The following is a 16801-nucleotide window of genomic DNA, read 5'->3' on the forward strand; positions in this document are numbered from 1 at the left end:
GATTATATTTTCTCATTTTAAGGTCATTTCCTAACATTGGCTACTAAAAATGGTCTCTCAATCCAGATTATAGTTGGTCAATTAAAGTTTAATTTCAATCTGGGTGATTACAGGTACACAAAAGTTACTTTTACTAGTAACTTCCTATAAATAAAATTTCAATATTAGTTGGCCAATATCTATTATATAAAAACCTTCAAGGTGTAATTTTAGATCTACTAGTAGGTAAACAAAAGTAAAAAGTATACATATATTTTTTTAAAGCACAATATTCTTCTTTATACTATACATTATATATTATCTAGTTATATTAGCTTTTTTTATTTTTTGCGGTACGCGGGCCTCTCACTGTTGTGGCCTCTCCTGTTGCGGAGCACAGGCTCTGGAAGCACAGGCCCAGCGGCCATGGCTCACGGGCCCAGCCGCTCCGCGGCATGTGGGATCTTCCCAGACCGGGGCACGAACCCGTGTCCCCTGCATCGGCATGCGGACTCTCAACCACTGCGCCACCAGGGGTGCCCTATACTAGCATTTTAAAAACATATGCATTCTAACATAACTACACTAGAAAAGGTATCAGTGGAATTATTGCAAATTCTTTACCCTTTTTGCTAATAAAAATCTTAGGGTAAAATAGGAACACATGCCTGTTTGGTCAAAAATTTCCCCTTGGAGCAAATATTTTAACAAAAACCAATAATTATAACAGTACAGGGGAAAGAAATGGGAAAGTTAATGTGAAAAAAAATTAATCTTTCCTTTAAAATAAGGTAGGTAGTTGGTGTTTTACTTTAGTGGTGTTTTTGGTGAAGAGAAAAAAAAACATTAGAAAGCTACTTCTAAGAAAACACTGTCCTTTTTTGTTGCTGTTTTTGTTTTGTTGTTGTTGTTCAATCCTATATGCTAAATTTTAAAAAATCTTGCAGCACATACAAAAGGAAGTATAACATAAAATTGTACTTGAAAAAGAAAATTTACATATAAGGCGTATCAACTTTTGTAAAACCTAAAGAATGAAATTCAGATTTGGTTAGTACTGCTTAAGGGTGAAAATTTTAAATAAACATCCGAAGTTTCCCATAAAGTAAAATCTGTAACACTGTCAGTACTAAAAGAAATTATGTACAATTACTTCATCCCAATCACTGCCTTTTGAGTTTAATAACAAAAGCATTTAAAGAAATCCCTGTGGAAAGCTAATTTGAAAGTAAACATGCTTTAAAACTTAAATATAGATCATGTATTAGTCCCACAACAGGATCAAGATCACTATTCAAATAAAGCCTGGGGCACATTATGATGCTTAAGATTGGTGGGTGGATTTTAATTGACTTGAAGACTGTCATAGTTCTATTATCAGAAAACCTGTAACGCATTTCCAGCATGGAGGACCCATCTGTGCCCACCATCCATCTGTTTAGACGTGATTGGCAAAGTGGTAGGGAACTCGCAGTGGTTGCCTCTGCCTGAAAGGAATAAACCACAGGATCTTCCAACGAGTGCCAAAAACTTCTGAGAAGGTCTGCTGCCATGGCTTTCGGGGTCTCGATCTACAGAAGACAGCATTATTAGTGAAAGACAGCACTCCCATGGTGCACTTCAGTCAGCTAAAACAATACAGGTTGGCTGGGGATCCATTACTGGACTCTGATGAATTGTGTCCCAGCACCACAAATACAGCTTTTCTTTCATTATGGCATGCAGCTGAGTTTTAACTCTGGATAGCAGATATTGTATCTGTGTCGTCAATCAACCTAGGGCAACTTTTGAAGCAGAGGAGAATCTCAGGATTAACAGAATGTGTGTCAACAACACAGTAGCAAATCTCTTTTGATGTATTTTCAGGACAAATAATTTAACTTACTTTAGTAGGACAAGGAACAAGAATGATCAGTACTTATTTTGTTTGAAAACTATCACGGCTAGAAGACCCCTACCCCTACTGTAAGACTGGGTTATGCTTGCTAGCTCAGGTCTTAGAAAAGGCACCAAGAAAAAGCCATCGTTATATTATCTTTCCACTACATGCACACATTTTTCAAATATAACCAGGCGCTGGCATTTTAAAATAAGGACACTACAGACTTCACTTTCATACTTACATTTCTTCACAACAGTTTGACATCTTTTCAATAGATGTTGTATCCTATTAAAAATAAAAAAAATACTCAGATATAAGTTATCAAGGCTTGATTCTATATCTATTTCATGATGTTTTTAATCATATTCAGAGAATATTCTAAAGATATAAAAAGTTTATATATGGGTACTAAGCTGGGACAAAGTGAGAGTGGTAGTGTATATAAGGACAGATATACACTACCAAATGCAAAATAGCTAGTTAGTGGGAAGCAGTCGCATAGCACAGGGAGATCAGCTCGGTGCTCTGTGACTACCTAGAGGGGTGGGATAGGGAGGGTGGGAGGGAGACGCAAGAGGGAGGGGACATGGGGATATATGTATACATACAGCTGATTCACTTTGTTATAAAGCAGAAACTAACACACCATTGTAAAGCAATTATACTCCAATGAAGATGTTAAAAAAAAGAATTTTAAATTATCTATGTACATTGCTGAAATTCCCTTGGAAAAACAGAATCAACATTACGTTGTGCTAAAAAGAACCAATTTATTCAATTACAACCCCCTCCAAATTGTAGGAGTCTCACTTCATTAAAAAATAACCTTTTATTACACTTGCCTTCTTGATAATTCTTTTAAAAGTCTATATTTAATTCAACTGTCATTAAATATGCATTAAAAATAAATACCAAAATGATAAATGAAAGGCACTATTGAATAGAAAACTGTCAAGAGCCAAAGAGCACTACTGGTTATGGCTTTCTGTAAACAAAGCCAAATTCAACAAGGCAATGTATGCATTTGCCGTACTACAACATTTATTACTCTGAAAAGGAAAGCTAACTGATTAGTGTTCTTTGGTAAAAAACTGATTTTTTTTCAAGAGAAAAACCAGTCCCTTCATAATAATGCAATTTCTCATTATGTGTTTTCTATAAAGCTGTTAACACAAATATATAAGAAAAACAACTCAATAAAGAGAAGAAAGCTTCTAGACATGCTGGTCTAATTCATGTTAATGGAAGACCTATCATTAGACTGAGAAACAGTGATGATAAGGAATATCCAAATAATCAAAACACAAATTATATAATCTTATTTTAGATATATATTTACATTTTAAATATACTTTTAAGTTGTACAAAAGAAAACATATTCTTTTACATATACAAAAAAATCTTCCTCCTTTTACCCTTTCCTTTATTAGCTTCCTCAGATATAGCAGGTGGACTGCAGTTATTAAGCAATACTATTCATGCAAATATTTGTGGCTGCAACTCCAATTGCAAGAACTTATTTAGCTATAGAACTCTCTTCCAATAATACTACTGAAAAGCACCTTTACTTCAAAAAACTCTTTAAAGAAGTTACACGAATGGCTCAGAACATTACATTCTTATGTATGAACAGTTGTCTAACTACAGTTGGCCCACATACAGGAAAACAAATCTATCATTTTTTATGTGACTAGTAACTAATAACAGAGTTTCATTTCCAGATTTCCCAGTAATCTGTGTGGAGGCTATAGATTAGTCACTCTATATTCACTAATTTCCTAGCATTTTCTGAAATTCATGGTTTCCAACGACAATTCTATGTATAATTAACCTTTCCTGGTTCTGTTGCATAATTTCCTCAAAATAATGTTTTACTTTGTGAAAACACAGTCTGCAAATACATAAAAAAGTTTATTAAAGACTTAGAGGAAAGCTGGGGTTCTGGTTCCATATCAGAAAAAAAAAGTGAAGGAAGTAATTTAAATGGTATCTTAGAACTGATGGTGACAGGTTATTCCAAAACAATTAAGATAGCTTGCGCAAAAATACAAAGGAAAAGACAGGAAAGAAATTTTAAAGTGTTATCAGGAAAGGTATATAAATGGCCCCAAATTGCAGGTGTAGATAACACTTAAAAGTGGAAACTATTTCAGGATAAGGAAGGCAATTACAAGGTTAGACTACTAGAACTAGCCAATGTTACAGGATATTTTTACTGTGCAGAAACTTAAAACTCGATTATAACTTTGAGGAATGTATTTGACAATAAAATAATCAATTTTAAGGACTTTGAATTTAGACTTCATATGGGAAAAGCTCTTATTTGCAAGTGCTTTTGACATCTTTCTAGAATCTGGTTCAAGAAATACGAGGAACACTACCTTTCAAGTCATCATAAACAGATTGTCATTCAATCAAAGGATGTGATGTTTACCATGACTTTATGAACAGGATTTGTGAGGGTAGCCAAAAAAGACTATTTTTTTCCACTAGAAATGGCAAATGCTATCTCTCAGCTATCCAGAGTACTATTATAAGAAAAAAGAACAGCCAAACATGTCACGAAGTTTTTGCACTGGCATTTATACAGCATACTCAGGGCAACACAAGTTATCATGCTATCGTATTTATATACGCAATAGAAACAGCAAACTAGAAGAGAAGAGAGGTTACTACTGGCAGGAATATTGACAACCATAAGTTATTTCCAAGTGCCGAACTAGGTTTGATAAACTTTTTGTTTTGTTTTATTAAGCAGGGAATTGTGGAATATTTCACACATGAAAAATAAACTAAAAATATTTAAAATAGATTTTAGTGCAGCTAATTCCATTCAACATAAAAGACTCAATACCTTTAGTGACTATCACAAAAATGACCAAAAAGGTAATTGCTATCTTCACGGAGTATATTTTATAAATTCTTAGTTATATGTAAAACAGCTATCTAGAAAAACTCACTCTTCAAGGAATGATAAGAAACACATTTTTATTGTATTATCTACAATCAAAATACCTTATTTCCAAAGAAATATTTATGTATTGATTATGGTCTAATGATAAAAATATCCAAGACTTCTGCCAGTCTGCATAACTGAGATAAATGAGAATGCTTTCCTATTTTAAAAACCGGAAGTTTATCTTCTAAAAAAAAGGAATAAACTAGAAACAAGAAAGACTTACAGAAATATAGGGCTCAAGTATTTTATCAACTATACTTTATCTTCTCCTGATGGCTCATCTTACTCTAAGAAATTATCTTTCAGGTTCAGTCTAAGGAAATATGTTTGACTTAAAAGAAAACTGTATCTCAACTAGTAAGATTATAACTGGAATGGAAAAAAAAGTTTCTAATAGGAAGGGAGAGGGAGGTATTTATTGCCTATTGGAAAAATTGAGGGGGGGGGGAGGTGAGAGGCAAAGAGCAAGAATTTATCACCAGACGTTTCCTGGTTAACAGACCTGAGAATCTAGTCCTCTTGGAATAGACAGCTTGATGATACAATCCATCCAACTAACTCATTCTGCTTTGAGTTCATTCTCACAAAGTAACACTTTGCCATATATGTTGTTGTACAGGAGAAAGAACGTACTGCAGAGTCCTTTGGTACCTGACAATCATACATAAGGGAATAAATAGTCAACCTGGTTTATATGACTATCACTTTTGAGTCTAGAAGTAGAGTCACTGCTTCTGGGCCTGATTAACCCTGGAAACATTTTCAAAATGGAGTTTCCAGATCTGTCAAACTGAAGATCTGAGGAAAGTAAGAACATTCTACCAGAAAGTCTCCTTGAAGACAGTTCGATCTAACCTCAAGGATCGCCTGCACTCTTTAGGTCTTATCACAGGTCTTGTTGATGATTTTAACTCTACTGCACATACCTGATTCAATGACTCTGCTGATTTAACCTGGAGTAAAAAACACTATTAAGGAAAGTTTATCACAACTAGATATTATATACCTGTTTTGTCTACTACTGATTTCCGCTAATTCTAAAATAGACTTTTGCTTAACTTCCTAGAATTTCTGCTCAACATACAGAGAGCAACTCATTTAACTTTGTGTCTTTCATAGCACCGAACAGCACAAATTATTCAAAGTGGGTACTCAATATATGTTTGCAGCACTAAACTAATTGAACATGGACAGAAATAACATGATTCCTTATCTTTAATTTTTTTCAATCCAAAGAGAGAAAACTTTCTGTTAACCTTAGCTCTCTCTCCTCCTTTGAAGCCAGAACTCACTACTATATTACTCACTTGAAATAAATGGTTCATAAGCATCCATCTCCAACAAAGGACCAGCTACATCTCTTATTAGAGATCTTAAGTTAACATAGACATTTAATCAATCATGAAACCAAACTGAGAAGGCAGTAGATGTTACTTTGATAGCCACTTAAAACATTTCTTTCCAACATAATTCCCATACTCCTCTTCATCAAGCCATTTTCTGGCTGTATAAAACCTTAAGAAAGTTACTAAAATTCTGTATCTCAGTTTTCAAATACTACTATTTACCTCATAGGTTTTTGTAGAAATTAAATGAGTTAATATGTTAGAGCCCTTAATAACTCCTCAATAAATGACAGGCCTAAGTTTTTATTGTAGGGCTTGGAGCTATCTTAATTACATTAGAATGTAACTAGAAAAATTTATGTTTAAACAAACAAGTGTTTTTTATAATCAAAGATAACATGACATGGACTGTAGGAGACTACACAGATAAAATCCAATGTCCACAAGGGGCTTATAATCTAGTTGATAAGTACTAAGTACATAAAACATGATTCATTTACTCATTTATTGTCTATCAAAAAGTTACTAAGTACATATTATGACACAGTCCTTAGCAACAGGAGCTTACAGTCTAGTGAAAGTAGTTAAACATACAAGAAATAATTATACAGGAATATACCGAGGATGTCAGAGAGGAGGATTATATACAATAACATATATAAATAAGCCATACACTATTTAGAAACAGCACGTTTGCAATCAACAATCAAATCAAGGTCAACTACTCTTATATTTTTAGTACAAAACTATACTTTCATAAGATTTTCGGTTATCAGTAGAAGTAAGATGGGATAATGTGCCCCTTTGGCTGGAATTTGAAAAGTAATTAATATAGTGATAGACTGTGACAGAGGGAAGCATATGAATCACTGTGGAAAAAGATCTAAAAGTTAACTATAAATATAAAATTCACTGTTTCCTCCAATCCTATAAAGTTGTAAATTCAGATTAAAAATTCACGTGGATTCAGAACATGAACAATAACATGGGAAAAACAGCAAGTACAACTCATAAATGTTTAGCTTCCTTCCCCCAAAAAAAGCATCTATTTAATCACTCAAGCAATTCATCATGTTTTAAGAAAATTAAAACGTACTATTCTTATTGAAAAAAATCTATAGAAATAGATTTAAGTTGTTTTAAATTACTTTCAAGAAGTTTATTACATTGAGTAAAGAGAGAGGATGCAATATAAATACATTTTCACATAGGAACACGTTTATGCTAAAGAGCAATCCACTTCCACACATAATAATTACGATGCTAGCAGGAATTTTTAGAAAGAAAGCTTTTCTATTACTATGCAATATAACACAGTATGGATTTAAACTAATTCCTTGGCGAGGGGGAACCTAGTTTCTATAAAGTTCTCTACTGTATCCAAAATTCAAAGAAATATTATAGCCAATATTAGAATATGACATTAAAAACATATAAGAAGTAACAATTTAAATTTTAATGATTCTTCTAGGTTTTAAAAAAGCTACAGAGAAGATACTTCCCGTAATATTATAATTAGAAATACCGTATTAAAAATATATTTTGTTTTTATTAAATGAAAACATAATTCAGAAAGGAAGACAAAATGCTGTATAGAGCTCCCTTTACAGAAATGTAAGTGAGCTGGGTTCAGCATAATTAGCAACGATTTCCATATTTGCAATGCTGATTTGGAGTTGAGTAAAGCAAACGTAATTTGTACAGAGACTATACCGAATGCTATTAATTCACCACACTGATTCGGGGGATACTTAGCAGAATTTCATTATAAGGATTAATAATCTCAGGACTACATTTCTAGGTACATGTTAAAAGGCAGGTAAGTCCACTAATCATCTGATTAATAAGAATGTTATTTAATAGATAATGCCATTTAAACTAATTTAACATTTTGAACACAAGATACTTTTCATTGTATAACATAATCGAGTTAAAATTAAGTCACTCCTGCATCTGTGATTCTGTCTATATTTATTTAGGTAATCATGAGCCAGTATTTAGGGGAGAAAACATTTTCTCCCTTTATTTTGAAAAACTTTGCTTCAAGCTATCTTTAGTAATTCAAGTAGAGTCCAACAATAGTTACCTGTGAGACCAAATATAAAAAGCTCAATTTTTTTCTTTGAGAATTTAAAGCCTTTTACAAAGTTTCAACTAAATATATCTTCCCCACCCCACCCTCAATCTCACCACAACTGAGAAAAGCACTAAGCTCCAGAGACGCCATTAAAAGCTTAAGCTTTTACACAAACTCCACGGTGCCCTGAAAACAAAAATGCTTGTATACAAAATTTAGATAAACTGTCAGAGCAGTGTCATGGTATACAATAGCTCACTGTCAGACCCTCACCAGAAGGCGCTGTACCAGCTGTTACAGAGCTTCTTGATTAACTCTCTCCAAGCCCAGCAACTCAAAACATGACTAATACAATCACCCAGCACTCTTAGTGTTGGTGCTCATCAGAATGGACATTATTCTTGGCTGTGTGTGAACTACTGCTCAATAAGAAATTCTGACATCAATTACAATAATGACAACATCACTATCCATCTCATTCAGAAACAAACAAAAAGGCTAAACGGTCTAAGTAAGGAATAATTAGAATAATCTGTTCCCTAACTAAATAAAGAATGCTCAAAGCAGACTTTGAAAACACTTTAACTTCAGTATTAATTTTAGTAAAAAGGAACCAGCATATATAGTTAAATCTTGTTTAAAATTAAATCTAAAAAGAATCAAAGGTAATCCTTTAAAATTGGGTTTAAGATTTGCCTGTTCCATAGAAACATCAGGTTGTGTTGAGATCTTTTAACCTTGGAAATGGGATTAGAAATCCACTGTTTTTAAATTTAAGTAATTTCTAATTATTTTATCTGGGTCACAGATAATCTGCTCTTACTAGGTCTAAAATGACATCAGATTATCATTACTATGACTATCCTGTTACCTTCTACTATCAATAAGATGGGATTTTCCCTCTTATACAGGAGAGAAATGACTTTTCCAAGTAAGAACAAATAATGGGGAAAAATTACTGAAAATTAATACACTGCTTCCTCAAAACCTCAACCTAAACCTAAATAGAATAGCACTTGTTTTGCTTGTTTATAGTCTAATAGGCCTATGTTCAAGCTATGTAATTACATAGTTTCTATAATGAAATGATACTCCCACCAGTGTTTTCCCAAAATGCCTCTTGGTCTTTGGGGGCAGGAGTAGGGGAAGGAGGAAGACATCAATGAAGTAATTAAATTCACTGTGATTCTTTCTCCCCCTTTTCTTTCTTATGCTAACTGACAAATTCGTCACTTCTTTCACACTGTAAAGAGAGATCCATGGATTCAGATTATGACAAAAACATGTCCAGATGTGAAATATCCTGTAGGCAGTATTAATTTTTTCATAAAATGAAACAGCAAGCATATTTTATAAAGAAAGGAAGCAAAATCTATATTTTAAATTTTAATTTTAATATTAAATACTATTTTTAAATACTAATAATTCGTTAGATTTAAAATTAAATACTGAATGCATAACAACTTCAAATAATTAAGCCCTAAAGAACCTTAAATCAATGTGGGGAGGAGTGAATTCTGGAAACCTTTAAAAAAATGTTTTTTTCATTCAAAAAGAGTGGTACTTGAAGTTCACTATGAAAGCCCAGGTAAATGGAATTGAAATTTACTGTAATTTTTTTAAGTACTTATATTCAAGAGGAAGTACAGTGCCTAAAGGTTGGACTAACAAATGGAATATATTCTCTCTCTTAATGCTTGCATTCCTTTTTAAATGCTTCACAAATGTATAATTTCCAAAGACACGAGACCTGTCTAGCACAGAGTGTTCTGAGAGGGTACTAAATGTATACAGAAAGAGATGAGACTTGGGGAGAGAGCATTATTTAACAAATGTGGTTTCTACTCAGTTTTAGAAATATCACAACATCAGACCCAATCTCCCTGTCTTAAAATGGTGAAATGTTGTTCAATATTATAGCAAAAGAGAAAATCATGCAATTTGAAAATTAATATTAACATACTGGTAGTATGGAATAGTCAGAAAGGAACCTGATACTATATACCCTTTAAAAACCAGCAAATACTATAAATAACTTTATGTCCAACTCAGAAGTGAATACTAAAATTTGAGAATAGGAATTCTTAAAATATCTTGAAGCCTTTGCTGCCAAACCCCACTTTCTGCTTAGGTGAGAAGGAAACTGTTACCCTCAGCTATAAACCTCTGATGGCTCTCAGAAGTAACTTGTAGTCTTAACAGCAACACTCTCAAACATCCATTTCCAGTCATTAATCATAAGAAATTGGGGGAAATCAGAGAAACTTCATTCCAGGAAATATAAATATATACCAATGATTTGGGCAAATTCAAAAGTGGAAATTCAAAAATGCAAGCATAACCTGGCAATTTAGACTTGACTTATGAATAGGCTATAAAGTAATTATGAATGAGTATAAAAGCAGAGAAAAAACATGTTAGGGGAAGCCCTATTCTCGTCCACAGGAATGTGATTAATATCATGTTATTTATCATCATCACTAGATAAATCACAAGAGATATTAGAAAACATTTCAAGCCACTGAATAATAATAAAAACATATTTAAACAGACATTATACAATCCATGAATGTTCAATAAGCACATGAAGAAGTGTTCAGTATCATTAGTCATCAAGGAAATGCAAATTAAAACAACCAGATACTATTAAAACCTACTAGAACAGCTGCAATTAAAAAGACTGACAACAATAAATGCTGATGAGGATGTGGAGCAACCAGAATTCTCATACATTGTTGGTCAGAGTGCAAAACGATACAGTTGCTTGGGGAAAAAGCCTGGCAGTTTCTTATGAAATAAAAGATAAACCGTCTCAAGTGACCAGCAATTCTTCTCCTAGGTATTTACCCAAGAAAATGAAAACATGTTTCCACAAAAAGACTTGAGCAAGAATGTTCACAGCGTTTTTACTCATAATTACCAAAACCTGGAACCAGACCAGTTGTCTTTTAATAGAATGGATAAACAAACTGTGGTATAGTCATACAATGGAATACTACTCAGCAATAAAAAGAAATTATCAATACATGCAACAACGTGGATGAATCAAAAAAACACTATATTGAAAGACAGGAGACATATTAACGGGTATATATGAAATTCTATAACCAATACTAATCTGTGATGGATGGGAAAAAAAACAACAGATCACTGCTGCCTCTGCAGAGGATATGGACTTACTGATATGAGGCTTGACGGAACTTTCTAGGGTGATGGTAATATTCTCTATTGTGAAAGGGGTTTGGGTTGCACATGTGTGCATTTATGTCTTTCACTGTACGGAAAATTTGCCTCAAAGGAAAAAACATAAACAAGCACTGAGCTCCAGTTAATGATTTGTGTGGTGAACTGTCTGATGCTGCAAATTACTTTGATATATATTACAACATATAATGGATTGATGGACAATTTGAAGTGAGATAAAGCAAATACTCTAAAATGTTAATTGTGGTTGAGGATTCACTGCAAGATTCTTTAAAATTTCCTGTGTTTAAAATTCTTCCTATAAAATCTAGAGGGGAAAGGTTATTATGAGTACCTTGCAAAATATTAAAACAATGGTGACACAATAAATATGTTTTCCTTCCATTTCTGACTGCATTCTTCCAGTTTTCTTCAGAGGCCAGTACCATTACTAGTATCTCATGTGTCTTTCCATAGATAGTCTTTGCATATAGATAGAGGGATAGAGAGAGTTACCTCTGCATTATTTCTTTTTTTTGAATGTTTTTATTAACATTTCTTATTAAACCATAAGAGAAAAGAACACCTGAATAGAAAACAGACAAAGGACATCAACAAACCATATATAAAATGAATAAATGAATGAATGTGAACAAATGAATAAAATTAACATTTAATTTATGCCAGAAATATTCTTTTTTTGTTAACAGCTTTATTGACATATAATTCATATACCATAAAATTCACCCATTTAAAGTATACAATTCAATGGTTTTTTAGTATGTTCACAGAGTCATACAACCATCACCACAATCAATTTTAGAACATGTTCATCACCCTATGAAAGAAACCCTGTACCCTTTAGCCATTATCTCCAGCCCCCACTAGCTCCCCAACCCCACACAACCACTAATCTACTTTGTCTCTATAGACTTGCCTATTCTGGACATATCATTAAATGGAATGATACAAATATGTGACCTTTTGTGGCTGGTTTCTTTCACTTAGCATAATGCTCTCAAGGTTCATCTATGGTGTTGCATGCATCAGTACTTCACTTCTTCTTATGGCCAAATAATATTCCATTTTATGGATATATACCACATTTTGTATATATCCATTCACCAGCTGATAGATATCTGGATTGCTGAGAGTTTTGGTCTATTATGACTAATGCTGCTATAAATATTCATGTACAAATTTTTATGTGAACATACATTTCATTTCTCTTAGGTACATACCTAGGCGTGGAATTGCTGAATCACAACATAACTCATGTTTATTTACAGAATGGTCAGACTATTTTGTAAAGTATCTGCACCATTTTACATTCCCACTAGTAGTGCATGAGGGTTCTGCTTCCTCTGCATCCTCACCAACCTTTGTTATTACCTTTTTTTATTATAGCCTCCTAGTGTGCATGAGAAGTGATACCTAATTATGGTTTTGATTTTCATTTCCCTGATGACTAATGATGTTGAGCATCTTTTCATGTAGTATTTATTGTCCATTTGTATCTTCTTGGAAGAAATGTCCATTCAGATCCTTTCCCCATGCTTTAATTAGGTTGCCTTCTTATTACTGAGTTTAAGAGTTCTTTATTCTAGATACAAGCCCCTTATCAGATACACAATATTTTCTCCCATTCTGTGAGCTGTCCTTCCACTTTCTTGATAGCATCCTTTGAAGTGCAAAAGTTTACAGTTTTGAGTAAGTCCAAATTATCTTTTTTTTCTTTATTTACACTTTTGGTTTCATATCTAGGATATTATTTCCTAGTCTAAGATTTAGTATTGCCTAATCCTATGTTTTCTTCTAGGAGTTTTATAACTTTAGATCTTATATTCAGGTCTATGATCCATTTTGAGTTAATTTACATATATGGTATGAGGTAAGGGCCCAACTTCATTCTTCTGCATGTGGATACCTAGCTGTCCCAGCAGTATTTGTTGAAAAGACTTTTCTTTCCCCTATTGAATAGTCTTGCTACTCTTGCTGAAAAACTGACTGACCATAGATATATATGTCTATTTCTGGACTCTCAATTCTATTTCATCTATCCTTATGCCAGTACAACACTTTCTTGATTACTGTTGCTTTAAAGTAAGTTTTGATGCATTTTCTTACATTTTTTCCCACTGAATATAGTCTTATAAACACTTAAGTTTTCATATACTATATCAATATAACAATGAAGATCTTTTTTAATATACACACTTATTTACACACATGTGAAAAAACAGTATCTAGAGGTGGTCAAAAGGGTTGTGCCTTTAAAATTTTGATAGACATTGACAATTTGCCCTTTAAAAAGTTTATACCAATTTATACCCCCGCCAACAACATACGAAAAAGCCTATTTACTCTGCATCTTCTGCAATGCAGTGTATTTCCAAACTTTTAAATCCTTAACCAATGTTATTTTTCTCATTTTTAAAATCTTTTCTGTTGTGACAAATCCACTTTGGCTAATAAATACATTTTTTAAAAAAAACGTTTAATTACTAATAAAATGTTTCTACCAGCAACATTCCATTTTTTGGAATTTAACTTAAGTTACTAGTTTAAAGAGGAAAAAGAGATGTTCGAAGAGCTATTTGTAATACAGAAAAAAGAGATTGCATAGTAGATGCTGATCAACAGAAAAATGATTAATTAAAATATGTTATGTTCACTAAATAGTATATCCAACTATTAAAAACTATAAACATGATGTCTGTAGCCATATAAAAATACTTCAATCTAATTTTTAAAAGCAGGATACAATATTATATGTACACTCTGTACACTGATTATAACTACTTTAAAATTACACAGGCATACGGAAATGGAAATACATAAATGACTACGGATAAGTTTCCTCTTTAATTTCTAAGCTTCCTGTAACTTTTTAGAATTAAGTTCGTAATTAGGCAATATGTTCACAAATACATTACTTTACATTAAAAATATACTTACTGTGATGATGCCAATTAGTTGAGTATAAAAGAGCCCAGTTATTCCAACTAACATTGTAATGCCCATAAAGGCAGCTAGTCTCATTATGGCCAATTCATGTCTAACAACAAAGAGGTCCTATAAGAAGAAAAAGAAAATCTTAAAAACAATTCAAAAATTACTTACAGTTGCAATAATAAAGAATTGAGCCATAACATTTTCCCTTATTATCTTAAAAGAACTACTCTCCCCATTTTTTAGTTTATTCCACTTCATAAACATATAAATATTTGAAAATTTCAAAAATAATTGTTTTTAATTCATAGTAGCAAGCTGAAAAATGGGATTTTACTACTACTCAATTGTCATAAAAACTCCTAATCCTAAAGTTGCAAATTAGCCATGCTCATTTACTATTTGGAGCAAAAACAAAACAGAAAACCCTCCAAAAATCAAAAAACAAAAACAAAACAGATGGTGTACAATCTCTGGTTCAACAAAAGGAAATTTTATTATGGTACTGCTAAAAAGCTTGAATGCACAAATCTGATTCATAATATTAAAGTTCAAGTGGCCAAGATACCTAGAGATTATGTATTTTAGTCAAAATGAGGGGGTAACACAAATAATAGGATCACGTGAACAGCCCTCTGCAAGACCAACTCATTCATTCATCCATCCACTCACTCAACTACCACTGCCAAGCACTGAGCTATGTAGTAAGTAGAAATGTAAAAAGGATAAAGATATGGTCTGTGCCCTCAAGAAGTATGCAGTTTATTCAGAGAGAGAGCCCAACTCTGCAAAACTCCAAAACAATGTGATATATACTTTAACAGGAATGTGTGCACAGAGGACAGTAGAAACATAAAGGAATGCCTAGACAGGAGAGAGAAATGGAAACGCTATGAGGGAAAACTGATTTTCCAGCCCAGGGCATGAAAATGAGGGTCTTGAAAGTGATCCAAAGAAACTGTGGCAGGAGGTCAGGAAAACCAGGAGAAGCCATTTCATTTACCCTCACTGTTCTTTCACTCTCTCTCCCTTGTCTGGCCAGACCATTCCAGTCGAGGGAGAGAGAGTGAAAGAACAAAGACTTCTGGAAACCTGTAGTTACTAAGCTTTGGAATAAAATAGCCACAGTGGATAAAAAGCAAGAAACGAATGGGAAGGACCCCAAAACATAACCACGCACATGCTCTTTTAATACTGATTCAGGTTAAGGCTTAAAGGTGCCCTGGTAGCAATACCAGAAACAGGGGGGTCACTGAACATAATGATCTTGTTTGAAACAAAAGAACTGATGCTTTTCTGTGTGGCACAGTGATCATCCATCTGACTTAAGCAAAACTCTGAGTCCACACCCAAACCACTCAGTTTATTAGCCAGGGAAAACTTAAAATTCACCAAGATACTTAAGGTGTTATGTAACAGTTACATATTAGTTTTGACTATTTCAAAATTTCACTAAAAAGAGCCTAATGCAAAATCCTTACCAAACATGTAAAGAGGAAAAGATGGGGCTATGAATGATATTAAAAATTCAGTACAGTAAACTCTGCTATTATGCTGTATGAAAACACAAATATGTTCCAACATGATTGATACATTAAGCAACAACTTGAGCATAGCAAGACGCTTGTGTTTGTTTATGTGTGATTTTATCTGCAAGAAACCCAAGATGAACAGTAAAAACTTCACCCAGCTAAACCAAGCCATACAGGAATACACAAAACACACCCCCCCAAACATCCACCGGCTAACTCAATTTGTCATGTGTGTTATGAGCCACAATCATCCGTACCTGGTATCACAATTTTCCCTCCAATTTCATATGACTCTCCTTCCATCACTTGGTAATAACTCACATAACGCAACCTTTCTGATGCGCACTTCCACGAGAAAATTTCAGGTCTCTTCTAAGGTAAAGTGCAATGTTTGCTATAGTATTTACGTATTTCTTAACTAGTTAACATGTATAAAACTGTGCTGCTATTTTTATTAGGAACCCTTTTAAGTGTCACTGACAAAGTTTTTGAGTGTTGTGTCTTCATTTTCCCATAAGTCCTATGGTTTTCATTGCATGATTTTGCACAGTGGGGCAAATTTTAGGAATGAACATACTGTGTCATAGTAGAGCTTACCCTAATAAAAATACACATGGTCCCCAATTTACAACGGTTCACCTTACAATTTTCCGACTTTTAAGATGGTGCAACTTTGGATATTTTCAACTTAGAATGGGTTTATCAGGATGTACTCTACTGTAAGTCAAGGAAGATCTGTGCCATATATGACCAAATAAAATGCATCCTCTTTTCTCCCAGTGAAAAGATTAAAAAACTTTTTTGTCCACTAGAATTTATACATGTTAGGGATGAAGATGAGACTAAAAGACCTACTTAAAATTACATTTATTCACTTAGGTATACATTTAT

At 33.3% G+C, this 16801-nt stretch overlaps 1 protein-coding gene across 2 annotated transcripts in view; it reads right to left on the reverse strand.

Annotated features, from left to right (window-relative positions):
- Positions 1–493: 493 nt before the first annotated feature.
- Positions 494–16801, reverse strand: part of ZDHHC21 (zDHHC palmitoyltransferase 21) — a 65076-nt gene continuing 48768 nt past the window's right edge. The window contains exons 7-10 of one of the 2 annotated variants that reach the window (XR_003005323.1): positions 14385–14501; positions 5323–5471; positions 2103–2146; positions 1510–1550 (exon numbers count right to left, since the gene is read on the reverse strand). Coding sequence is in view for 1 of the 2 variants with exons in the window: in XM_024760470.1 (XP_024616238.1) it covers positions 1418–1550; positions 2103–2146; positions 14385–14501 (294 nt within the window). In the remaining variant the exon portion in view is untranslated. Of the gene's footprint in view, positions 1551–2102; positions 2147–5322; positions 5472–14384; positions 14502–16801 lie in introns of both variants that reach the window. The other variant, XM_024760470.1, reaches the window with a different exon arrangement.

This window comes from Neophocaena asiaeorientalis, unplaced genomic scaffold (assembly GCF_003031525.2).
Source record: "Neophocaena asiaeorientalis asiaeorientalis breed wild unplaced genomic scaffold, Neophocaena_asiaeorientalis_V1.1 scaffold174, whole genome shotgun sequence".
Lineage (NCBI taxonomy): Eukaryota > Metazoa > Chordata > Mammalia > Artiodactyla > Phocoenidae > Neophocaena > Neophocaena asiaeorientalis.